Source organism: Paroedura picta, chromosome 9 (genome assembly GCF_049243985.1).
Source record: "Paroedura picta isolate Pp20150507F chromosome 9, Ppicta_v3.0, whole genome shotgun sequence".
NCBI lineage: Eukaryota > Metazoa > Chordata > Lepidosauria > Squamata > Gekkonidae > Paroedura > Paroedura picta.
This window is the reverse complement of record NC_135377.1, coordinates 36,323,090-36,349,644: the sequence shown is the minus strand read 5'-3', so window position 1 is coordinate 36,349,644 and position 26,555 is coordinate 36,323,090. Positions and strand designations below refer to the sequence as shown.

The window sequence follows — 26,555 nt, the reverse complement described above, 5'->3', positions numbered from 1 at the left end:
TGAGACAAAGCACCCTTACTTTCCTCAAGGGTTAACATGATTATTCATAAACCTGCTGTGGTTTGCAGATGTCCATAGCTCCTCCTTGCAGATACCATCCTTATCTCTTAAGGCCAGCTTCAGAACTGGGATCTTTGGTCAAATTGTGATCAGTCATGTAACCAGATGAGAGGAGCAAAGTAGGAGGGGATGTTAGTATCTTTTGAAAAGTTCCATCAAGGGAGGTTCCTGATTGGATCTGAGAAGCCACCTGGTGCCAGAGGGCAAAGGACAATAATATTATAGGCCAGTCTTTGAGCAGCTGGAACAGAGAGCTGTGATTCTAAGACTCAGCACCGGTTCCGCAAGAACAAATCATATCAGACCAACCTTATCTCTTTTTTCAAGAAAGTGACTACTTTGCTAGATCAGGGGAATGCTGTGGACATAGTTTATCTGGATTTCAGTACAGCGTTTGATAAGGTTCCACATGATATTCTTGTTGACAAGTTGGCAAAATGTGGCATGGATCCTTATTCTGTCAGGTGGATCGATAACTGGTTGACAGATCATAACCAAAGGGTACTTGTTAATGGTTCAGCATCCTCTTGGAGAAGAGTGACAGGTGGAGTTCCCCAGGGATCTGTTCTGGGTCCTGTGTTGTTCAACATATTTATAAATGATTTGGATGAGGGTTTAGAGGGGATACATTAAATTTGCAGATGATACTAAACTGGGAGGGGTAGCAAACAAAACTGAAGACAGAATCAGAATACAGGATGATCTTGATAGGCTTGAGAAATGGGCTAAACTGAATAAAATGAAGTTCAATAGGGACAAATATAAAGTTCTGCATTTAGGTAGGAAAAACCAAATACACCAGTATAGGATGGGTGGCAGTAGCATGTGCAAAAAGGATCTAGAACATGAGTCTACAGTATGACTTGGTGGCTAAAAAGGCAAATAGGATTTTGGGCTGTATCAGAGTATCGTGTCCAGATCACGGTAGGTGATGGTACTGCTTTACTCTGCTCTGGTTTGGCCTCACTTGGAGTACTGTGTTCAGTTTTGGGCACCCCAGTTGAAGAGGGATGTCCAGAGGAGGGCAACAAAGATGGTGAGGGGTTTGGAGACCAAGACATATGAAGAAAGGTTGGGGGAGCTTGGTCTGTTTAGCCTAGAGAGGTGACGACTGAGAGGGGATCTGATAACCATCTTCAAGTATTTAAAAGGCTGCCATATAGACGATGGAGCAGAGTTGTTCTCTCTTGCCCCGGAGAGACGGACAAGAACCAATGGGATGAAATTAATTCAAAAGAAATTAGATCTCAACATCCAGAAGAAGTTCCTGACAGTTAGAGCGGTTTCTCAGTGGAACAGGCTTCCTCGGGAGGTGGTGGATTCTTCACCTTTGGACATTTTTAAACAGAGGCTGGATAGCCATCTGACGGAGCGGCTGATTCTGTGAAGGCTTAAGGGGGTGGCAAGTTACAGTGGATGAGCAATAGGGTTGTGTGTGTCCTGCATAGTGCAGGGCATTGAACTAGATGACCCAGGAGGTCCCTTCCAACTCTATGATTCTATGATTCAGAGGGAAGCCATGCTAATTTTATGTTTTTACCATGCTACTATGCTTTAATATGTTATGCTATACCATGATGGACTGCAACTGTTCAATAAACCTTCTAAGCGATCTGCTTTATTTGTGTGCATTTGACCTTGGGGTCCCACAGCGCTGAGTACTGCTCAGATAAAAGAGCAAATACCATTCTGGATATGCCAAAATCCAAATATAAAAACCATTTAATAATGACTTCAAAGCAACGCTCTGACAGATTCCCCCCCCCCTCTTTCATTACCTTATAGAAGATAGATAGGTTTTAGAAACCTGATTTATATTGCTTACCTTTCCACAAAGGCATAAGGCCATTACTCAAAATGAAATAATAACTCTAAAAATGTTAACCTAAGGGGAAAGAGGTTGTACGCTAATAAATACTGATTTGACACTGACCCACTGCAAAGCACTATTAATATCATAGAGTCCAGTAGCACCTTTAAGACCAACAAAGATTTATTCAGTGCATGAGCTTTTGAGTACAAGCACTCTTCCTCAGACTATAGGCCAGAGTGATTGCACTCGAAAGCTTATGCCTTGAATAAATCTTTGTTGGTCTTAAAGGTGCTACTGGACTCTGATTCTATTGTGCTACTTCAGACCAATACGGCTGCCCATTTGAATGTCACACATTCCTACTGCATTAACGATGAATTGGACAAGTTATATTTTCTTGGGGTTTTGTTTTGTTTTTTCTTCTTCTCCTATTTGCTTAGTTGCCAAGCTCTATTCCAAGGATTCTTAGCCAAATAGAATTGGAGGAAAAATTTGCAATGATATTATATGAAAATCCAGTCTGCAGTGTCTGATTTTATGACTCATTTACATCGTTGTAATGCTGGCATCATGTATCTGCACTTAATATTGGATCCATTCAGCATTCTTATGCAATTTCACTCCACTATCCTCCTTACTATAGTCCTGGCTCTACATGCTTTTTTATCTATGATTTCCAGCAAGAAAAAAAAATTGAAAATCTGACTGAGTGCAGCCTTAAGAGGGTTGCTTTACAGAATCAAACGAAATGTGAAACCTTTGTGGGACTTCAGAAGTATCACAGTCCCTTTATACCTGGGAATGTGGCAGAGGGAACAGAGGCAGCACATCCCACACACCTGTCTGAATGCCAAAAAAGATCAGACCCCAGATCCTCTCTACACACATAGCCGGTTTAATTTTACATGACAATGCTAAGAATTATACCCATGAAAAATTATCTCTGAGTTGATAAATGCATATGAATGTTGATACAATATTTTGCTTCAGCATTTAATTGCAGCAAACGGAACATGATGAAAGGGCGGGGTTAGAGAGGCATGCCTTGTGAGTTAACAGGTGGAGAATTTTTTTTTTTTGCTCTGCCTGTATAATTTAACACATATTCATTGCTCCAGGAAGTTTGCTTCAAAAGAAAGAAAGAAAGAAAGAAAGAAAGAAAGAAAGAAAGAAAGAAAGAAAGAAAGAAAGAAAGAAAGAAAGAAAGAAAGAAAGAAAGAAAGAAGAAGAAGAGTTGGTTCTTATATGCCGCTTTTTCCCTACCCGAAGGAGGCTCAAAGCGGCTCACAGTCGCCTTCCCATTCCTCTCCCCACAACAGACACCCTGGGGTGGGTGAGGCTGAGAGAGCCCTGATATTACTGCTCGGTCAGAACAGTTTTATCAGTGCTGTGACGAGCCCAAGGTCACCCAGCTGGTTGCATGTGGGGGAGTGCAGAATCGAACCTGGCATGCCAGATTAGAAGTCCGCACTCCTAACCACTACACCAAACTGGCTCTCAGAAAGAAAGAAAGAAAGAAAGAAAGAAAGAAAGAAAGAAAGAAAGAAAGAAAGAAAGAAAGAAAGAAAGAAAGAAAGAAAGAAAGAAAGAAAGAAAGAAAGAAAGAGGGTTGGAGGTGGAGATAGTGCTACTTTGTCTCCACACATTTCCGTAGCTTGTGGTTGCTGGTTGCTCTCCTCTTACTTGCGCTACATAGTTGGGGGACTCCACTTTTGTAGATTCCTCAACTAGTACTTTAAATTGGAGGATGTAGCTGCAAGTTTGCTTCTGGGACGCTGGATGCTGATGATGTCATACAAAATGCCAAAAATATGGCATCAGCAAAGGTAAGCCTTTCACTATATTTTCCAGGTGTGGAATGGCCCCTGGATTTTCCAAATCCTAGTCTAACATTTGAACCTCTCCATCCACTGGAGGCCTCTTGTGGCGCAGAGTGGTAAGGCAGCCGTCTGAAAGCTTTTCCCATGAGGCTGGGAGTTCAATCCCAGCAGCCGGCTCAAGGTCGACTCAGCCTTCCATCCTTCCGAGGTCGGTAAAATGAGTACCCAGCTTGCTGGGGGGTAAACGGTAATGACTGGGGAAGGCACTGGCAAACCACCCCGTATTGAGTCTGCCATGAAAACGCTAAAGGGCGTCACCCCAAGGGTCAGACATGACTCTGTGCTTGCACAGGGGATACCTTTACCTTTAAAGAGCCTCTTGTGGCGCAGAGTGGTAAGGCAGCCGCCTGAAAGCTTTGCCCATGAGGTTGGGAGTTCAATCCCAGCAGCCGGCTCATGGTTGACTCAGCCTTCCATCCTTCCGAGGTCGGTAAAATGAGTACCCAGCTTGCTGGGGGGTAAACGGTAATGACTGGGGAAGGCACTGGCAAACCACCCCGTATTGAGTCTGCCATGAAAACGCTAGAGGGCGTCACCCCAAGGGTCAGACATGACTCGGTGCTCGCACAGGGGATACCTTTACCTTTACCTTTACCTTTACCTTTATCCACTGGAGGCCACACAATTGCAAGAAGAATTCTGGATCAGAGTAATGGTTGACCAAACTTTCTAGCCCTATGTTCAACAGATATTAGCCTTTCTTCATACTTCCCAGGGAGTGTGAGATCAAAGCCTTTGATTCTGAAATGAACCTTTAACTATCAGGGGTATAATAAGTTGTGACTCGCTATAAGTATTCATTCTACTAACTTCAGTTTTGTCATGCTAGGTGTCTCCAATGCATCCTAGGAACATTAATGAAATGTAACCAAGTACAAATAGAAATTGGGAAAATGGAAATCCAAGGAGACCATTTTCTTTGATGAGCCTGATTACCATTAATTAGATGCATAACAAGTCTTCCTTTAATCTTGATAAGCACAGTAAATGCTTATGCAAATGCAGCTTGAGCCTCAAACGAACTAAGCAGGGCTGAGAGTATTTTCTGATGTTAATGGATCAAAGCAGCTTCATTGCTTACTTTCCAGTTGCCTTCTAAAAAGGAACTCTTAACAGTAATTACATGTTCTAAAGATGTGTGATGGTTTCTCATTAATACTGTATAATACAAAATTTAATTAAAATTGATTTTTTTGCTTGAAAAAATATCTATTACCTTGTTCTTACTGTCATTAATTAATACCCCTTCTTATTGTTTTCTTCCAATTTTATACCTCATTAGTTTGTTTAGACATTTCTCATTTTTGGTGCATGTTATGATGTTGCTTGTATACATATTTCTCTAATTACATCACTGCAAAAAGGTTTCCTTACAATTTTGAATGGTGTCATGCAATTTCTGACATCATCGTTAAACAATATAAAGATGAAAGGACAACACACACCCTACATGTTTGGCCCTCTGGATCATGTGATGCTCCAGAGGACCAATCAGGTACAGGATGCCTCACCCCTGACCACCTCCATCCACTTCTGGCCATCTTCTAACCTCTGAGCCAGTTGAGGCTGGGGGAAGTGGCAAAAGTCAGGCTGAAAAGGCGGAATCTCCCCCCATCACTGCCAAGGAGGTGGTAAGCGACCCTTTCGATGCCTCCTGGGGCCACCAAAAGCCTCTGCACCAGTTGCCCAAAGGATTCATTGGGCCCACGGGCCCACAGCATCTTTGAGGTGTTCTTCCATGTACCCTGACAAGGGGATGGAGTGGAGGAGACTCTCCCTTCCTATCTCCTCCCTCCCTTCCCGTCTTTCTCCCTCCCTCCCTGATGCTTGCTATTTGAGACTGCTAATCTTCACTCACTTTACTATGCTGGGTCTCAATATTATACCTCATTAGTTTGTTTAGAAGGGAGTTTGTAAGAAGGGAGAGCAGAACCAGCACCCAGGAAGGACACAGTGCAAGCCTGTGTGCTAGCATTTGTTGCATTCCTGGGTGCACCAAGCTTTGCCCCTAGTATCACCAAATTTAGGAGTAAGTAGAAAAGTTTAGTTGTCTGAAATGGTCCTTAGAGGTCATAATATTGGTCAAAGAGATCAGCTAAATGATTCTGGGAAAGTAACCTCCAGACTTTCCCTTTGCTCCCCCTGCCCCAATTCATAGCTAATAGCATACTATACCTGAACCTGGAACAGGATGCTGACTACCACATACCATCAAAACAACATTATGAAAAATGACACTCCACATGGACCCCTCCTGATGGATGCAATGCCACACTGGATCTCTGCACTGTAAGGTCCAAACAGCTCAACAAACAACATCCTGCACAGCAGAATATACACTATGCTGAAAGGAAAACCATAGACAGTCTAAGGAACAATCCATCCTGATTATTGTAATAAAAGAGACAAAGTAGGAACCATTGTCATCATGAACAAATCAGACTACATCCAGAAGGATGTGACACCACAGACTTTCTAAGGAAAATACAGTCTTCGAACAACCTTCCAGAGAACACTATTTTGGCCACCATGGACTTGGAATTCCTATATACAAACATTCCACACAAAGATGGATTACAAGCCATAAGGAATACAATTTCTAACAACACCACAGGTGACTCATACAACCAACTGTTCCATTTTGTTCTCACCCATAACCACTTCAGATCTGGTGATACATTTTCCTTCAAATCAATGGTACAGCCATGGGTACCTGTATGGCCCCTTAATATGTCAAGATCTTCATGGCAGACCTGCAACAACTCTTCCTAAACTCCCACCCACCTGTCATTTATTGATGACATTTTCATCATCTGGACACATAGTAAAGAAGTCCTGGATACTTTCCACTGTGCTTACAATGACTTTCACCACACCTGCAACCTAACAATGAACCAATCTACACAAGAAATACATTTTCTGGGCACTACAGTAAAATATATATGATGGACACCTAGAGACCACATTACACTAGAAGCCTACTGACTGATAAACATACCTGCATACCTCTAGCTACCATCCTAAATACACCAAATGATCCATTGTATATAGCCAGGCTCTACACTACGATCACATCGGCTGCAACCCTACAGACAGGGATTTACATCTGAGAGATTTACAACAAATCTTTTTGGAACTTAAGTACCCACCTGAAGAAGTCAATAAACAAATTAACAAAGCCAGAATGATACCCAGATAAAACCTATTACAAGACAGGCCCAACAGAGACAATAAGAGGACATCATTGGTGGTCACATACAGCTCACAATTCAAGACAGTTCAATGCATCATCAGTGACTGGCAACCTCTACCAGAAAATGACAGTTCTTCTTTCACAAGTTCGGGGGGGGGACCTTTTCTTGCACACAGACACATCCCCAATCTAATTTGAACTTGGATACTGGTACCAGAACTTGCAACAAACCCAGATGTCAGCTATTCTGTCACATACATCCAGACAACACAATCATTGGACCCAACAACATCAATTAAACAATTAAAAGTTTATTCATATGCTCATATTCTAACATTGTATATGCCATCAAATGCAAACAATGCCCTTCCATTTTCTACATAGGACAAACAGGACAAACTCTACGCCAAAGGATAAAGGGACACAAAATCTGACATCAAGAACCACAAGACTGATAAACCTGTGAGTGTGCAGTGTCCCTCCATGGGGACCATAGATTGAGGGAAGGGCTGGGCCAAAAGGCCCGGCTCTTCTGCTTATGCATGGGGCTGGCCCAACCCAGCCCCTGCTGGCACCTGTGGCATTGCAGGGAACACGGAAGGTTCCGTGTTCCCTTGTTGCGGGTCTTCTGGGGTGCTGCATTGGGCCAAGGCTGGGATTGTGGCAGCGGGGTGCATAATTGGGGCTGCCCTGCTGCCACCATCCTGGATTTCCAGCCCCATGCACAATGGGTCTCTGAGGTGCTATTGAACTCAAGTCTACCTCTTCCGCTGCACACCAGCATCTCTATTCTCTGAAACTATCTTCAGGCACTAAGGTGTCACATGAAAAAGTATTTTGCCTTCTCTTATAAATGGGAAAGGTCTCACACAATTCAACTGTGCAAAGAGGATTCAGCAAGAAATCCAACAAAGTAGAAGCTCCTTAGCACCTGAGCCAAAGACTCCTCATAAGGAAGCCACAGGAAATATCTACTTGATGAAGATTCAGTCAATGGCTTTGAAAAAAAATGGGCATATTCATTTAATTGCCTACTAGAACAAATCCACTGGGGAAACATAGTCTTGTAATGTAATTGTCAGTAAACAGAGTTCAGTGCTTCATCTAAGAATGAGAAAAGAGAGGAGTATTCTTCCTGAACAAAAGATAAAAACATTACATTATTTGAAAACAGCTATAGTATTTGCTGATGTGTTTAAGTTCTAGTTTAATCTCCAAAAAGCATGAATAAATCCAACTGCTATTCAAAAACTCTTAAGATTAAAAAAAAGGGGGGGGCTGAAAAGTAACTAAAAAGTGATACTTGGATTACATTTTGCATTAAAGGGCCATTCTGCACCTCTAAAAACATAGCATTAAGCAACCGCAATTGCTTAATGCTATAAAAAAATGTGCCCACTGCCATTTCTCACCTCCTTGCTTTCTCGCTTTCTTCTCCTGCTTTTTGATGCTTCCAGGTGCTCTGCATGACTGATTAAAATGGCTGTGGAGGGGGACTCGCAATACCAGCAAGTCTCCCCTTGCCTGTCAATCATGGCTAGGGTTGTGCGCGGCTGCGTCTGAATCAGCCGTTCCAGGCTGCCGCAGCCAGGGCCTCGGGGTGCGTGCTGGCTGCGGCAGCTTGGAGTGGCCGATTCGGATGCAGGCGCGCACAACTCTAATCAGGGCAGCCAGTCAACCAGCTTTCTCCTAGCTTTAAAGGGAAAGCGATCTTTTAAAAAAAATAAAACTTCTCCATTGCTATGCTTATGCACATAAACATAGATGAATCGTACATAGTTTAATGCTGGCCCGTTATGGAAGTTTGATACTTGAAGATGAACAGAAGTAATTTTTTTCCTGATTTTGGGAGGGGGTGTTGAGAGGCATGCTTTGTGTGCCAACTGGTGGGTGGGAATTTTTTTTGTTCTGCCTTTATGGAGCCATGTGTATTCGTTGATCCAGGCAGCTTGCTACAAAAACAAAATACAGCCCCATTCTAGGGAGAAGGGAAAGTGAGGTAGGCATGAGGGCGGGCACTGGAGATGGAGATTGCGCTACCTCTGGCCACCTTGGTTGCACACAACCATTTAGTTAATGGTTGCTGGTTGCTCTCCTCCCATTCACACAATATAGTTGTAGCTGAATACTTTTAGGATGTAGCTGCCAGTTTGCTGCTGGAACGCTGTTGATGATGTCATGTTAAAACATTAAAAAAAAAGAGTCTGCAAGAGGTAACCCTTTCACTTCATTTTCTGGGTGCAGAATGGCCGTTATTTTTGTAACTTTTTACCCCAAAAGTGAAGACCATGAGCAGTTTTTCAAGTTAAACTATCAAGCAGAGTCCTGAATTTTATTCTTCCAAAAAAAGATACTTCAGACCAAGATAACTGAAATAAAATTTATTCTTTTCAGGAACACATTAAGAACATAAGAGAAGCCATGTTGGATCAGGTCAATGGCCCATTCAGTCCAATATTCTGTGGCCAAAACCTTGTTGCCATTCAAGGCAATACTGTGATAACAATCACCATATATATATCTTCAGGTATCTAGGTAGATTACACTCAAAGTACAACACCCTTTCCAACTGGTTTCAAATTTACATATATACATATGCACCACATATAACATTTAGAAACCAAGCCTGAGCTTGTACACTTAGAATGTAACTACATGTAGTGGGAGAAACACACATGGGAAAGCTGGGTCTTACACTGTAGAGGAAGCATAATTGTTATTCTTCCATGGGTGTTGCCCACATACTTCCAGGTCAGAAAAAGAAGCACACCAGCATTAATTCTTCCTGGGGACAGGCTTATGCTAGCATAGGGAGTAACCTGATTATCAGGTGATCTTAAATGGGGGAAACTTGTGTCCCACAATGCAAGAACTGGCCATAAACATACTTAGGATCAACTTTGTTTGTTTTGAAATTATACATGTTGCTTCTCCAGATACCTGTTTAAGGCACAAACAAAAACAAACAAAAGAACAAAAAAGCAAGGTAAATAAAAAAACAAATCACTAAAAAATAAGCCAAAGACATTAAAAAAGAAAAAAAAGAAAAAATGAACAGCCCAAAACTATATTAATGAAGATGATAAAATAATTTCTTTTAAAAACTTACTCAAAATAAATGACTTTTGTTAAAAGTCTGAGGAAAAATAAATGTTCTGGCTTGATATTTAAAGAAATGTTAGAAGCTAGGCAAATCTAAGGTGTTTAAATGACTTCCCTGTAGGTAAATTAAGATCACCCTGCAAGCTGAAAGAAGTCTAATAACAATATGAGGTCTATGAATCAGACCAAAGGTCCATTTAGACAAGATCTTGGGCTAGTGACAAACGAGTAGTCTTTGGGAAACTGTCAACCATCTTCATCGTCATCTTCACAATCTCCTTCTCCTTCTCCTCCTCACACACACACACACACACACACACACACAAACTTGCTCTCACATCCGGAAGAAGTTCCTGACAGAGCGGTTTATCAGTGGAACAGGCTTCCTTGGGGCCTCTGCAATCCATGTTGATTGCCCAGCGCTAAATTAGATTGGGTGCATCTCTTTTATGTTGCAGCCAGCTGTTTCTTCACAAAACCCACATTGGAAATTTTCTGCTTTAAAAGCACTTTGCTCTGTCGCTTCAAAAAACAGTTGCCCCAAGCCCATGCTAATGAAATGATTTAGTTAAACAACATTTCTTCAGCTGCCCTTAATTATTCACATCTACCTAGTGCAGAGAGTTTAAAAGAGAGACATAAGAACAGAATATAAAAAAACAGAGAAGAAAAGAAAGAGATAAGGGAAGAAAAAACAATATCAGAAACCATTATGAAATATTATTGTATTTTCAGAGGAGTACTAATCCAAGCCAGTTCATTACCAGGCATAATATAAGAGACGGAGTTTCAGGTTTATAATCAGACTAGTAAGCAAGCCCGCTGTAAAATAAATACAGCGGGCACTAATCATGGGAGCCCCCAGCAGCCGCGCTCCGCACGACTGCTGGGGGCTCCTCCCTTGGGCAGCGGCCTGATGCGGCAAGAGGCGCTTCGCACCTCTCGCCGCATCAGGCCGCCGGGAAAGGAGCAACTGCGAGTTGCTCCAGCGCCTGCCGATTGGTCCCTCCAGTAGTCTGTCCAGAGGAAGGGGCCAATCGGCACCCTTCCTCATCACGGACACATCACACCTCCCAAGCCCTTACCCTTTTATTTAGTCCGCAGCGCCGCGGGCTGTGTTAAGAGGGACTATCAACATTTTGGCAAGACTTTCCTGAGGAGCTTCCTAAGCACAGAAAATGTCCCTATGGAGTTCGTCAGTCATACTAATAAAAGCTAATAAAAACTAAATACTTCCAGGGGCACTTTAGTTCACGTGAAAGTAGAGTATCTCCTTCCCAAAAGTTTGAGCTGCACTTGTCATTTTGATGGTAATGTTAAATTTCTTCAACCTCTTAAAAAAGCAACTGATTTTATAACTCATGTACATTCCTTATACTTGACAATTATTTAAAGGCCTCTTAGCATTCTTGTTTATTAGTGTAAATATAGAGCCCTCCAGTGGTCAACAGTATTATGACTTTTGGGCTAAATAATTTTATTAATAGTATTTCTCTGAGAATCGAGGTGGATTTAAGTATGATTTAAGACATTTTTAATTTACTGTACCCTTGCCAATGTAATATTTTAAAAATAAACTGTAATTAATTTGAGTAGCTTACATTGGGTTGGAGTCAATGATTCCCTCGTGTTAAGTGAGGTGGCTTTTCCCAGTAGATGGATTCTGCTTGTGGAAGGGGGGCGATTCCTCACTGCCACTTTTTGATGCACACAGCTCTTTATCCTCATGTGTTTGGTAACTTCAAGCATCATATTTTTCAGGGACTAAAGAGGACTACTGGGAGAAGGTAAACACAGGAAAACACAGGGCACTAGCACCTTCTAGTAACGGTTGACTCAGTAGAAAGATTTTCCCAATTCCCATGCTAGAATAAGCATTGATAATCTGTAACTATTTACCTCTCTGGCTATCTTATTTGACAAGCAAAATGCCTAATATTCTAGTACTTTCAAGGAACACATTTCTAGCATTTATTTTTCTGAAATTTAAAAACAGACCAATGAAGTTCCTTAAACTAACACTTCAATTTGAGGAATGAGCAAATCTCCGTGTTCTAGGCAAAAATATTCGTATCAGTACTATAATACATTGTGTAAACTGGCATTTGTTTTTGTTTGCATGGCTTGTTTGGGAAACGTGAAGTGTCTGGCCATTTTGGAAATCTACTAGATGTTTTGTTTTTTACTAATGTTCACCAAAGATTAAGTTTCTAAATAATATTCCTCCTATATTATAATAATATTCCTCCTATAAAGTGATACAGAATGGACACTGCCAGACCACAAAGGGAATCTTGCACTCAGATGCCCATAACATCCTCTAGTAACCTCTAGACTGGATTACTGGAACTCTCTCTACACAGGCCTTCCCTTATCCCTGCTCTGGAAATTACAATTGGTCCAAAACACAGTCCCACATCATGGAGAGCCCATATTACCCCAATCCTTCAGCAGCTACACTGCCTACCAAATGAGTTCCGAATGAGGTTTAAGTTGCTGGTACTCATCTTCAAGGCCATATGCAGTCTGGATTCTGGATACCTCAAGAACCATCTGCTTGTTCATATCCCCCAAAAAGTGACATGCTGTATCCAGTCTGACAGATTTGGTGATCCCTGGCCACAAAGAAGACTGCCTGGCCTCAACAAGAGCCAGGGCCTTTTTGACGGTGGCCCCAGTTTGGTGAAACAGGCTCCCCAACAAGATCAAAGCCCTAACAGAACTTAAAACAGTTCCATAGGACCTGCAAAACAGAGCTCTTCCACCCAGCTTTTAGCTGAAGGCCAGGGACAGCCAGGGCCCTTTTCTTGTGAGGCAACTCCACTACTCAGTTAGCCCCAAGCTCATGGCCTTTTCCTTACTAAGCTGCTGCAGTTACCTAACTGCTCAATGCTCCCAAGTTACGTTTGATGCTGACTGTTATGATCTTACTGTTAAAAATAATTCAATGTATGTTCTATTTTACTGATTCTATGTACACTAACCCACAATGTCATAGTGAAGGGTGATACATACAATGAACGATTAACTGAATTAATGGTGAGAAGAGTGAGGCCCATTTTGGTGTTCTGTTGCTTATCTTGGCCTCAATCATATGCCTTGCAGAAGACCACAATCTTTAGGCCCTTCAGATCTTTGATAGTTCTGATAGTCTGGCTCTCTGCCAACAGCTCATTCTGGTTGAAGCCAAACACACTTCTTTGGGGACAGGAACCACCAACAGGTTGGAAATAGCAGAATGCAATGCTCTTCAAGGGATACACTTAGAGAGGTGATTCCTCAGATACACAGGACCTGTACTGCATAAAACCTTAAAGGTTAAAACCAACGCCTTGAACTTGACCTGGAACTCAACTAGCCACCAGGGCAGGTGTTAGAAGACGGGTTGAATATGGGCCCTCATTAAGGACCCAGGCAGCCACATTCTGCACCACCTGTAATTTATGGAACCAAGCTAAGGGAGGGCCCATTTAAGCTTTTTCTATAAGAATCAGATAGTTAAGAGTTTAAAAGATTTTAGTTAGAGGCTTTGAGATAATCATAGGCCTTTCTTTTGTTAAGATTTCATTCAAACTGAGTGGTTCCATTACTGTGTTTTCCTTTTAAAAATCTTTTTGAGTTTCACTGAATTTCTCTGGCTCCTGGAAAGTGGGCACTCTTGATAGTACCACCATTTTCTCCTTTCCTAGAAGTACCAGTATCCCACTACCTATTGAGGACTCTGAAGCTTTCCCACACACATATGAGGAAACTCTCCTTCCAATTTAGCCCAAAATGGGAGTTAACACCTCACTGTTCAAATTCCCACTGCCAAATATTTGCTCTTGTTGTCCAGACACTGTGAGCATTAGTTATGAGTAGAAACTGAGTTCTCTAACTGGAGTTTCTCCTTGGAGATGATTAGTTCAGGATCTGTCCGACTGCCCTCTGAACCAGCATCCAACCGGAAGGGAGGGCAGTATATAAAGTATTAAATACTAATATCAGCATCAAATCAGTCTCTCTCAGCAGACAGCTAGAATATATTAACTTCCTCTCAGCTGTGGCTGGCCAATCAAAGCAGTCTCAAAGCAGTCTGTTGCTCTGGCTCTTTCTGTCATTCTAGGATCTCCATACTCTAGCAGCCATATTCTAGTCATCTCTCCTGTTTCATTGCCATCAGTTATCTGGGAGGAAAACCTGAGACAGCTTGGCTCAGTCTGGAGGAGGGGGGCACTTCTCCATGATGGTGACTCACACAAATAAACACATGCCTAGTCCACATCAGGTATTTTAATTTAACCATTAGAGATTACAACAAATTCTATGTACACCCATCAACACTTTTTACATGATAGAAAAGAAAATTCTGCCACATTTAATAAAGATTATTCATCCATTTTATTTCAGCTTATTATTCAGAAAGTGTTCAACACTCAAAAATGCAAATTAGAATTTGAGGTACATCTCAGAATATACCTCAAAACTAGTCAAAACAGCAACTGGGGTCAATTTAGTAAAACACCAGCCCATCATAGAAAATAACTAGCAATGAAAAGATTTGAGTTACACAGCAATATTCATTCAATTTTTGCTAACCATGGCACAGGTGACTAATAATCAAGTTTAAAAAGGTAGTATTTCTGTCCTGAGACTAAAGCTTATGTTATGCTGAACTGGGGGAAGCAAGTGTCAAGACTGGCTTACTGCAAGGAAAAGGTCTCAATTTGCAATGACGTGCATGGCACTTGTCAGCTCACACATCTCATCCACAATACGCAGAACTATAGACTACAATTTGTGCACCTGATGCCCTTCTTTTCAATGCAATACACTGAATCCAAAGAACAATGAATGGAATGCAACTTTGCCACCTTCCATTTCTAGTGAAAGGCCCTCCGCTAAGCTGCTGAGGTTCAGGAACTGATCAGGAATGAGGGGAATGTAGCACAGGGAACCTGCGGGTGATCTGGCAAAGATATCTTTCTTTTACCTTTGAATGAGTGGGTGTATGCAGTGGAAGTCTGGATCCAGCTCCATGTCTGAAAACACATAGCATGAATTTTGCTCGAACACATTAATACAAAAATGATAGCTTTTACAATTATGGTTTAGAAAATTAAGTTTACAATTATCAAATTGTTTTTCCCTTTTACTAATTCAGGCAGCGCATATAACAAAATTTGGATACCACCCTATATACACTACAGCACCATGAGAGAGCACAGACCAATCTCAAAGGTAGCGCTACAGAGCACTTTTCCCTAAGTAAATGGAACACTCAGTATTATAACCGTTCTTTCACAGATCTTATCACATTATTTAGTAGAAGGGTCACATAATTAATCAGGATTGCAGTTCTGCTAGTTGGCTGTAGAGAGCAAAGAGAAGGGGAAGGGGAAAGATCCAGTATTAAATTTGGTGGTCTGCTCCTTGAAAACCATGCAATTCAGCCTCCAGTCTATTAGCACAGCAAATGCAATAATAGGTGCTAGGAATTACTGTATCTAGAAGGCAACAGCAGATGTTACTTGTAAAACTAATTCGGCACTAAAAGTTTTAAAAGAGTTACAGAAAATTCTAATAAACCTGGAAATGTCGAGAGTCCAGAAGTCTGACTAGCATAGTGCACTACTCCAGGGTACCTTTGATATGTCTCGCTGTCTTTATTAGCAAAAACTCATAACAATTAACACCATGTTTCTTTTTCAGCTTACAGCAACTGGGATCAGATGTTCACATTTTATGATCTTAAACGGGGATTCATTCTTGGCCACAAGTAAACTCAAATTAATGCAGCAGTGCTATTTGTTATTACACACAGCAATAAACCTAGCAGTTGTCTTTTCCTGCACCAAAAGCCTTTGTGTATGCATGGAGATAAAAGTGCAGTTAGGTCTGTTTTCAAGTTCCTCCCAAAATAAATCTTTTAATTTAACATGTAGAAAGTTTAATTTTTGACATTTTATTTAAGGCTTTGGTCAGATAATAGCTTGAGAACTGAAAATTGACTAGCTTCCCTTCCCATGGAGCTTACATGCATTACTTTTCTCCCTCAGTTATCTACCTGGACCAAGTTCTGTAGGTTGTTATAATACAAAATCTGAAAAGTTGGCCAGCCAGAGGCAATGGCATGTACACCCAAACCATAAAGAGAAAGACCACCTCCCCCAAAATTATGTCAAGCCTTAATGCTGGTATCAAAAGCCAGAGCTCTTCCCAAGGCCTCCCTCTCTGCTATAGGCCCAATGCCTACTACCTGCAGCCATACCAAGGTGCTACAGAAGGTGGAGAATATTGCAACTGGAGCTTGTAAAAAGAGGAGGCACAGAGGTCAATCCACATCAGAATCTACTCTCTTCACAAAAACACAAAAACTGCAGAATCTAAGAAGGCAATATAGTAGCAGTGTTGTGTTGAAGATAAACAAAATTCTGTTAAAGATGGTTTGCCCAGCATTATATAGCAATATATTGCGTACCAAGATCTGCAATATTACTCAGGATGCAGGCTCCAAGAATGACATGTAGACGGGGAAACTGTACACAGATGTATAACATTAACAAAAAAAGTCCATATACTGTTCACTGTCAGGACCCAAGCTGAGAACATTAATCCATCAGTTCTAATGTAGTTATTACCAACTGTCTGTACCACCAGCAATAAATTTCATTTGTGAAATACTTTTCAACTAGTCTAGTGTAAAGATGTATTGTTCCATAAAACTGAACTGCTATCAATAGCATTAAAAATGTTTTTAATATGTTATTTTGATATCACATTTATAGAACCAATTCCACAAGCTAAAAGCATCAGTCTACTGAAGTTCAGTTTTGGAACCTTCTAAAGGCCTTCTAGTGTTTACTTTAGAAGTTTTCTTCAATAGTGTTGGCCAAGCAATGTTTTTTGATGTTGTTGTTTAAATTAAGGCAACTAAATGCCTGGTTTTACAATGAGGCATCCTTAATTAGCAAACTATGATAAAAACAATAAGTACATATGAAATAGAATTTCCCCCAGTTTACATCAACTGGCCACTTTTTCTATGCTGCCATTCACTTGGAGTTGAATCACAGTACTTTAATTTGGCATTAAACAGATCTGAGAAGATTAAGCTGGAAAAGGCTGTATGACCTGTATGTTCCCATGACCCAGGCCCAGCGGTTTATCTTGCCAATGCTGCCAGGGAAGGAGGAAGGATATAAACTCCAAAGATTTGATTAACCAATTAAATAAAGCAGACCTACTTTTGGCTGCTAGATACAGTTCTCAGTACCACTTGATTACCACTAAAAGGCCTTTACTGTTTCTCCACAGTGAACAAAACTTGTGAATTGTTTATCATATATTAAGAGATGGAAACTGTGTTAAAACATTCTTATGAATTCTTGATACTTTTATGTGGGACTTCCTAACCAAGAACCCAAATGGTGGAGTGCATCGTTTAAATTGAATTTCTACAGTACAACAGCCAGCAAGACACTCTGGATTCCTTAATGTCTTTAACATTTGATTTTCATTTTATGTTGACAAAAGTCAAGTAGTTTAGTAAATAAACAATCACTAAAGACAGAAAGCTATTTTATAAGCTCAACAATGTGAAAAACGTAACATCTTTTACTGAAAAGAATGGCAATATTCAATTGCTGAGAGGGTTCAGAGAAATCTTTTAAAATGATACACAAAAAATGCTGGAAAAAACCACACATTAACTATTTCTTCATCCACATTAAGCTGGTTTAAATTTCAGGTAAACATTAAAACAAAACAAAACTTTTCCTCTATCATTTAAAATTGTAACCAAAATGAATAGTTGCCACATGAAGATGCTTCAGCCTTCCTGCCGTTTCTATCCCCAAAGACAGAGAAAACATCTGAGTATCATGCACTGTCCATGGATATTAAGTAACTAAAACCATTTTTCTGCTGGAGTACACAAAGAATACCCAAAAAATATTAGGAGTCACCAGGACAAATTTGTAATGTGCTTAGTTAATTAAAAGCATTGATTTCAATGATCATGAAGAAGTCTCAGAAATTTATGGTGGACACTGAGGCAGGAGGAAATCTTGCGGTCTTCAACACTGCCAAATGATGGTCTGGATAATTGTCCAAAAAGCACATTTTCTTGAGTGTACCATCTTTCCAAGGTCAAGTTTACATTTCCCAGATAACTATTTTGAGGCTCCAGAAGCATGATTTGTTCATTCTCCAGAATTTAATTCTGTGAAGTCTTGTCTAGAACAGGAAGTTTTTCTACCAGTTGCTGGTGGTTTATATTTATACTGGCTATGAGCCCATCTTCAACGTCCTCTGAACCAGTGTAACTGATTTCCTCCCCAGACAAGGTAGTCATTTTACCTCCTAATGCTTTCAGCATTGCATTGCCAGCACATATGTCCCATTTTTTGATGTAGGTTACATGGATATACACATCAGCTTTTTCCTGGTTCACCTCAGGCACATCTAGGAGAGACAGAACTTTATAGCCTGCAGAAGAAACGCACAAAAAGCTTACAGTGTAATGTACAACCACATTTGAATTTCCCCCCACTTTAGTACACAACATATTTAAAGCAGGCTTCTATGCTCATCTGCAGCTAGAAAGTTGCCAAAGATCATTTCAGCCTTGGATTTGGTCACACAATTGAAAAAACTTAATGGAAAGAAGTAGGGGCTCTTCCATGAGTTTGACTGTGCTTATACAACTAAGGTGACCCAACTGTGGTCATCATCGCCAAACAGCAGATTTGGAAAGAAATCACTAATTAGACGTAAGGAGTGCACTGCTAACTTACACTAGAGGCCCTAAAGTACCCTAAGTAACATAAATAAGCCTGCTATCCTACCAGGATGGGATAGATTATTTTATTGGAGTTTTATTGTTGGGTTTTAAATCTGTAATCCGCCCTGGGAGTGGCGGGCTACAAATCAAATAAATAATTTTTAAAAAGTAATTCCCTGTACAGGATTCTTTCCTAGAATAAAGGTTCTTTGTCTGCAGGTAAAATGGTGGTGATGGGGTGGGGATATGGTGTTGATTGTGAGACAAGGGAGATACATTAGACAGGATGGCAATGAGGACTCTCCCAAATTTATTCATTTTTACCCACCCATAACAAACTCAGAAGTCTCCTGTATTCTTAATTAAGCAGGCTTTGCAACAGATCAGAAATATGGCAGGAGAACACCTACCATGCTTTGAGAGAACTAAAACTGTCCTTTAACGAGTTTTTTTAATCATTTTTCTTTTTACAGATCCAGTTACTTTAATTTTAATGTTGCCCGCTGTGTTAAGAATCATACATCAGAAAAATAGCATTTAAATAGGTACACTTCTGAGGCAAACTTAACCTGTGTGAGACTCATCAACTCAGAAGCAATAAAACCCACTTACTTAAAGTTTACTCAAGGTGGTCATACTTTCCTAATCACATGAACTGTACTTTGTTCACAGTTGTATTTACAATCAAAAGCTATTTGCTTAGTTATCCCTTAAACAATCTGTCTACTCACCATCTTAATTCTGACATCACCTCTATTTTGCGGCTGATGACAATGGTTCGGGCAATACTACTTGGTGTTTCAGTCACAGAAAGCTCTACCTATCCAATCCAACCAGAATTATTCCCTTGGAATGGCATAACTCAGTTTCGGATGATATTGTGATGATCCCCAACCCAGTTGGTCTAAAATCTCCATCCACTACATTAGCACTACCTTTACTATCTTTTGCAAAGCTTCCATATGCTATAGATATAATTTCCTGTTCTTAGCAATTAGTATAGCTAGCAAGCCTGCTTGTGACTCTCAAGAGACTAACTACTTTGGGCATTTGCTGGGTGTAACCAGTTTTGTTCTTTGCCACCTTCACTTCAACTTCTGACATGGTTACAAGAAACAAAAAAGTGAGAGCAAAGATGACAAACCTGATCCTCCTGCTGAAATGATCACAGATTTATTTCCAAATGTTTGCCAGGCAACTTGCTTAACTCTCCCTGCATGAGACCTGGATACAATGATTGTTGGAGTTTGCTCATTGTAGGAAGAACGTGGTTTAACATTGGATCCACCATCTACCATTGCCCAGGCTGTAAAACAAGTACACATTTTATTAATATGTTGTTCTTTGTAAACTATGCTTGGTTGACAGCAGCTGCAGCTTCTTGATACCCCTGGAAGAATTTCCCAAATGGGTGGGAGTTAATTAATTTGTTTAACATTTATCAAGTGATATGACCATATATGGTCATGTCAACCCACTCACCCCTCCCAAAATGGCTTATGATGGGCCTGGAGGGGATGGGAATGGGAGGTGCGCATATACACAGCTATGTTTCCCAACCGTATTCTGCAGGATTGCACCACTACTGGGGTTTCTCTAAACCTGAAGAATATATAGGGGTTTATCAGTGATAAAAAGTTGAGAAAGGCTGGTCTAAAGTGTTTGTTAAGCCTGATTCTGTTTGGCACTTGTTGGATTCACTAAGGGTCTAGTGGCTGCTTAACCAACAGTCCTTGTAACTTGGGATATTGGGAAAGCAACACAGGGGAGCTAGGGGAGGAAAGGAAAACATAAAACACATCTGGTTGGGTACCTGCCGTCACCTATTATTGTCAGCCCGTATGCATGAGTCATTCCACTGGTCAGCACAGATCAGCAACAAAAGACATTGTTCACAAAACCTGTCAAACAGTTTGCAGCTAAGTTTACTCCAACTGTAGCTCACTGAACAATGACACACCTGGCTAAGTATACTTAAGTGAAGTAGCAGGGGCAAGAATTATGGAGCAGACACCCATGTGGAAGTAAGCTTTCCATTTCATACCTGGGTTCAGACAAGGTTCTGAGTTGCTACATTGTATATATTCAATGAAATGCAACTACAGCAAGTGTACATGGCATTGAAATTGCAGACAGCCACAGGCAAAAACCAAATCTATTTAATACTTGCTATTAAGGCAACCAAATGACAATATAGTGTGTGAGCTTTAAATGTTCCCAAATTTCTGCATCAGGCTAAATTTTGTTTAAAGAAGAGGGGGGAGCAGAGAAGGAAGGAGAGGGAGATTTTTAGTTAAGACCTTGATCCCAATTGCCTATTGCGGTTTGAAGAATCCAGTAGATTAGATTCATCTTCATCCATTTAAAGCCCGCCCTAACACTGCTTTGAGTTAAAAAAGACACATACCTGTATATGCAAAGAATGGCTTGTGTATCACTCCTATAACTGGTTTACCATTTACAGCTACACACACCATTGTAGTAACATACTGCAGAAGATTCTCTGAAAGAAAAGTAGAAAAAAAATCTTTAACATCGCAAAGACACATAGTACAAAGCATAGTCCCAAACATATATTTTATTTATCACTAGGGAGGCATAAGGGGCATCTTGTATTACTTGTATTTTCTGTGGAATGTGAATGTTTTATGCTACAAAACCTGGGAGTCACTTCATATCAGCTTTGAATTTAACATCTGAGAGCAATGCAGTAACAAACTGCCTAAAGAAGAGTTTCAGATACTTCAAGTTTTCACCTTATTATGTATCATTTAGTTGGTAATAATAAAATGCATTATATGGATTGTGCTTTTTTATTTATTTTTAACATTTTATCCCACGCTATTTTATCCTAACAACTGTGAAGTGACTAGCCCTAAGAACTATGCTACAACTGACACAAAATTTAGCAGATTCCTGTACATTGGCACATTACCCAATATCACCTGACACTACTTAGGAAAACAGGGATATAAATTTTGAGATAACTTATCAAATTTATTGTCCTAAGCAGTATTTTTCAACATTTTGACCATGGAAATAATTTTTTAGGCTTTGTGAAGCCTTGAAAGAGATGTTCACTGGCTACATCTCCCTGCCATGCAGTCTGGAAGAGACATGTCACCACCTGTATTAATGGGCAAGCACGAGGAGGACGGGGGCTCCTCCCTCCCAGGTGCAGAAACCATGAACTCACACCTAGGAAGTGGGAGCAATGGAAAGGGCCAGTTCCCTAACTTATGGCTGAGTCCATTAAGAAAGGAAGGGAATGGCTGCAGATCTCCAGAGATCCTCAGATCCCTTGTTGGGGATTCCTGGTTGAACGAATCCAATCCTACATTCCTCCCCTTCAAAGTTAGACTTTCTAAACATTTTATCATATGCAGAAAATAAACTAGTGTGGATTATTTAGCAGAGATACTTACTGAACATAATGCATTTTAAACAGCAGCAGCAGATCTGAACAAAAGGTTAACTATTCTTGTTCAAGAACTTGAGTCTTCTTTCCAAAACTGAAATCTAATTAGACTTTCTATTCTAAATTCCTGGTAAAGTAAATAGTACTTCAATATTAAAATAACCATCCTCATTTTATACAACCAATATTGTCGTAATAAGTAGCTTGCATGGTATCTTCGGACGATTAAAAAACAAGGAATAAGAAAACTGGAGGAAGCTATGAGTTAAGTAAAAATTAGGATTACAATTTTCATCTGAGAATAGTATCAAATGTAAACAAATTAACACTTAAACCAGAGCCTTGCATGAGATGGCTTATAATTTAAAAACAATAGTGTAAGAACTCAATTAAAATATTTACATCAGCCCTGAAAGGGAGAAGCTTGTCCTATACAAGAATGAGGGAAAATACACAGAGAAGCGGTAGGTCAAAAGAAATAAAACTATCACCTGTATATTCTTGAGTTGCATCCAGAGGATCAATCCATACAGTAACACTGTCTGCTTGGACAAATGTTGATTGAATTTTTCTTCTTATGTCTTCAGGAACACTGTGGTCCCAAAAAATTTTCTCCTTGTCATCTGCATCTACATGTTCTTCTGTGTTTATCTAATGGAAGAGAGATGTTATAATTAAGCAAGAAACCGTTAAAATTGCTGCAATACTTACATTTCGTCAAAGGAACTTCTGCTTCCAGCCCTAGCTCATGTAAAACCTTTGACAAGTCAACTACAATGACATTTCATCAACATTGTGAAACAAGGGATAAACTTTTTCCCTTGTCATAAACATATTCCCTACTATACAACATGTCACTGTCAGCAATAGAGATATGATCAATGATTTTCATTGACAGAAAGTACTTTCCCCACCAAAAAAGATTTCCTTTTCCTAAGACCCACCAGACTCCCATACCACTGACCCTCGATGTACTAACAGGAACAGCATGAGACAAATCTTCTGCCACATGTTGTATCTGCCTACCCTTTAATGATAACTATGGCTGACAATAGCAGAAAGGACCTTGTGAATAATTTTAATCACCCATCTGTCCCCCTCACCAATTCTTTCTTCACATTTCTGTCAAATCTCAAACTACTGATGGAAACAGTATTAGAGCACCAAACATTAAGCCAGAGCCCTACTATTCTCAAGTAAGTACTCTCCTATTGCTTTCATTAAAACTAAGGTTGATTACTGCAGTTACCACTGATAATACAGAGCAAAATATAGAACAGAGATGTGAACGGTGGGGAGAGAAAATTCTTCTTCATCCCTCTAAACACTGGGGCATTTTGGGGGAGTACAAAAAACAATTTCAGACACTTTCTCACATTCAAAATGCATAGCATGTAGACAAGACAGAGAGCACGCAAACAAGAAAATGTATGAGAATACATAGTCGTGCTAGGTAGAACTATTACAATATTTAGACATTGTTAACATTAAAACATTATGATTGAATAATGTATTCTCATTAAAAACAATTAGTTGTTGACAAAATTACTTACATTTAAATAAAAAGTAATCATAAAACATGTTGTATGTCCACAGCAGGGGTAGTCAAACTGCGGCCCTCCAGATGTCCATGGACTACAATCCCCATGAGCCCCTGCCAGCAAATGCTGGCAGGGGCTCATGGGGATTGTAGTCCATGGACATCTGGAGGGCCGCAGTTTGACTACCCCTGGTCCACAGTATGCATTAAAAGAGAGGGGAAAGATGATCATGCACACCCCTTGTGGAATGAATGAAATGAACAATAAACTTTTACATGTAGTGTGAAAAAAATTACGTAAAATACTCCACAGAATTAGATAATATCTATTAATGCATACTGTAAACATAGTCTTGTAAAACGAGGAAGCTTGATGCTGCTCAAGGATTCAGGGGTCTCTTACACCAGTGGTTCCCAACCTTTTTATCACCGAGGACCGGTCAACGCTTGACAATTTTACTGAGGCCCGGGGGGGGGGGGTAGTCTTTTTGCCGAGAGATGTCGCTGCTGCCGCCTGAGCCCCTGCTCCACTTGCTTTCCTGCCGGCATCCCTAACTTCCGGCTGCCCGCTGGGGGGCGCTGCCAGCAGCAGAGTGGCAGGGCAGCCCCCCCGAGGCAGCAGCCGGGGAGGAGGGCAAGGAGGAGCCACGGATTGGTCCCCGGACCGGGGGTTGGGGACCACTGTCTTATACTACAGGACAATGGGTTACAAAGATACAACAACTAGATTTTCTTACTATGTTCTATAATGTTACAACAGGCGCTCTGGAATTATAATAAACAGTAATGTCCAAACTTTTTAGTTTAAAGTATTTAGCTTAAAGCTCACTACTGACAAGAACCACCTGATATGCCTCTGAAAAGTAGACGATGTAGGATGGTTACAAGGGGGGGGGGATCAGGTACTCAAGCAGGAAGAGAAAGCTCAGTGCCAGGACTTTTAGTGTTAGAGCTTAAAAGTACTCTCAACACATCTTCTCTCTCTGGTGTCCCATCTGGTAGAAAAGGGAAGAAACCTGGAGGGGCTAGCAGACTACCTCATCCATAATCCTCCTTAACCCCCCTCCTTAGAAACCACCATTTACACGTATCATTTCTTCCAAGAGTTGAGGGCAGAGCGCTGGATCCTCGTCCCTCACAACCACCCCGTAAGGCAGGGGTAGTCAACCTGTGGTCCTCCAGATGTCCATGGACTACAATTCCCATGAGCCCCTGCCAGCATCTGGAGGACCACAGGTTGACTACCCCTGCCGTAAGGCATATCAGCCGGACAGGAATCCACGGGCCTTAAGCCCCCCTGCGAGAGCTTCCTTGCTCAGCCGGAGGTTTCAACGCGGCTGCCTCTCATGCAAACCCTGCCGCCGCCGCCGCCCTGCCAGGGCCCGGGAGAGACGCACCTGCACCCCCGGGAAGGCCGTCTTCAGCAGGTGGTACATCTTGCGGTTGGAGTGGAGGTCGCCGAAGGTCAGCATCTCGTCGGCCCCCTCGCGGGTCTTGCCTTTGGCTTTCTCGTGCAGGTCGTTGCCTTCCCGAACCAGCTTCACTTCCTCGCCCCCCTTGACGGCCGCCACGACCGAGGCCGCCAGCAGGTCCCGCAGGTCCACACTGCCCGACTCCACCGCCGGCCCGCCCAGCATGAGGAAGGCGAAGCGGCCGGCGAGGAAGCCCGAGTAGAGGTGGTAGAGCACGCCGAGCCCCAGCAAGCAGAACACGGCCACCCCCAGCGGGGACAGGCGGATCCCCATCGGCGCCATGGCCGGGCGACGGGAAGGCTGCGGGGGAAGGCTCGTCACCGGCAGCCCATCGCCCCTCACGCCGCCCGCAGGAGCCGCCCGGCGCCCTCCGCAACGGCCCTCCCACTCATTCGCTTCGGACACGGCGCCCCAGACACGCTTCACTTCCGGGTTAGGCTCCAGGAAGGCGGTCTCGGCGGGCATGCGCGGAGGGTAGATGGGGCGTGCCTCGTTCCGGGAGCGACAGCGGCGGTTAATGAGGAAGGGGCGGGGCTAGTTGAGCAACTGATTGGGAAGCTGCAACGGCCGTACAGGAGAGGCACGCCCCGTCGCCACGCGCCCTCACCTGATGGGCCTCGGACAGGAATGCGCCACCTCAGCGGAGGAGTGGCGGCCGGCCTGGGAGCTCACGAATCGGATAGGCTGCGCGTTCTGCCTCCCTGGCTCCGGCTGGAAACTGGCAATGGACGCCCATAGTACGCAAACCCAGGGTCTACTGCGCTCACCTCCCTTAGACATCCTTGCTGCTTGCGAAGTGGGGTATGCATAACAGCGTTAACCTCTTACGTCTTCCTACTGAGAGGCCTGAGAGAAGATGCTTGAGAAAAGCTAGCCTTGTAGCAGTTGTGGGATGATTTCCTGTTAGAGGTATACGTTAGTAAGAAGGCTAATTGTCAGTGTTTTGTATAGTTGTCAAGCTGCATCATAACCAGCATATATTCTGGGCCAGGCTGGTTGAAGTTATAAAGTTAACCTGGAAGGTCAGAATGTGCCATAGTGGGCAAGCGGACACAGTGTGTACACGGCATCCCTCATGGAATCTGGTAGCACTAATACAAAGGAGCCCATTAGTTTCTAGGGAGACTAATCACTCTTCCTTTACATTGTAATTGTTACCCACTGGAGGTAAAGAACTTGCCCCATCCCATTCCCATTTGACTGGTTTGGAAATGATGGTCTGAAGCCCACCACTGACACCAGAGTGAGAGGTCTGTTGACTTATCAGAACAGAATCCGAACAATGGATCTGATAACTGACCAACCCAATCCCA

At 41.8% G+C, this 26,555-nt stretch overlaps 1 protein-coding gene across 1 annotated transcript; it reads right to left on the bottom strand.

Annotated features, from left to right (window-relative positions):
- Nucleotides 1–14,305: 14,305 nt before the first annotated feature.
- On the bottom strand, nt 14,306–25,705 carry BPNT2 (3'(2'), 5'-bisphosphate nucleotidase 2). Its single transcript, XM_077352352.1, has 5 exons — nt 25,168–25,705; nt 22,722–22,881; nt 21,220–21,315; nt 19,957–20,118; nt 14,306–18,517 (listed from the first exon to the last, which is right to left on the bottom strand). Exons 1-5 carry the CDS (start codon nt 25,522–25,524, stop codon nt 18,246–18,248), a joined length of 1,047 nt encoding a protein of 348 aa, XP_077208467.1. The 5' UTR covers nt 25,525–25,705; the 3' UTR covers nt 14,306–18,245.
- Between the last annotated feature and the right edge of the window lie 850 nt (nt 25,706–26,555).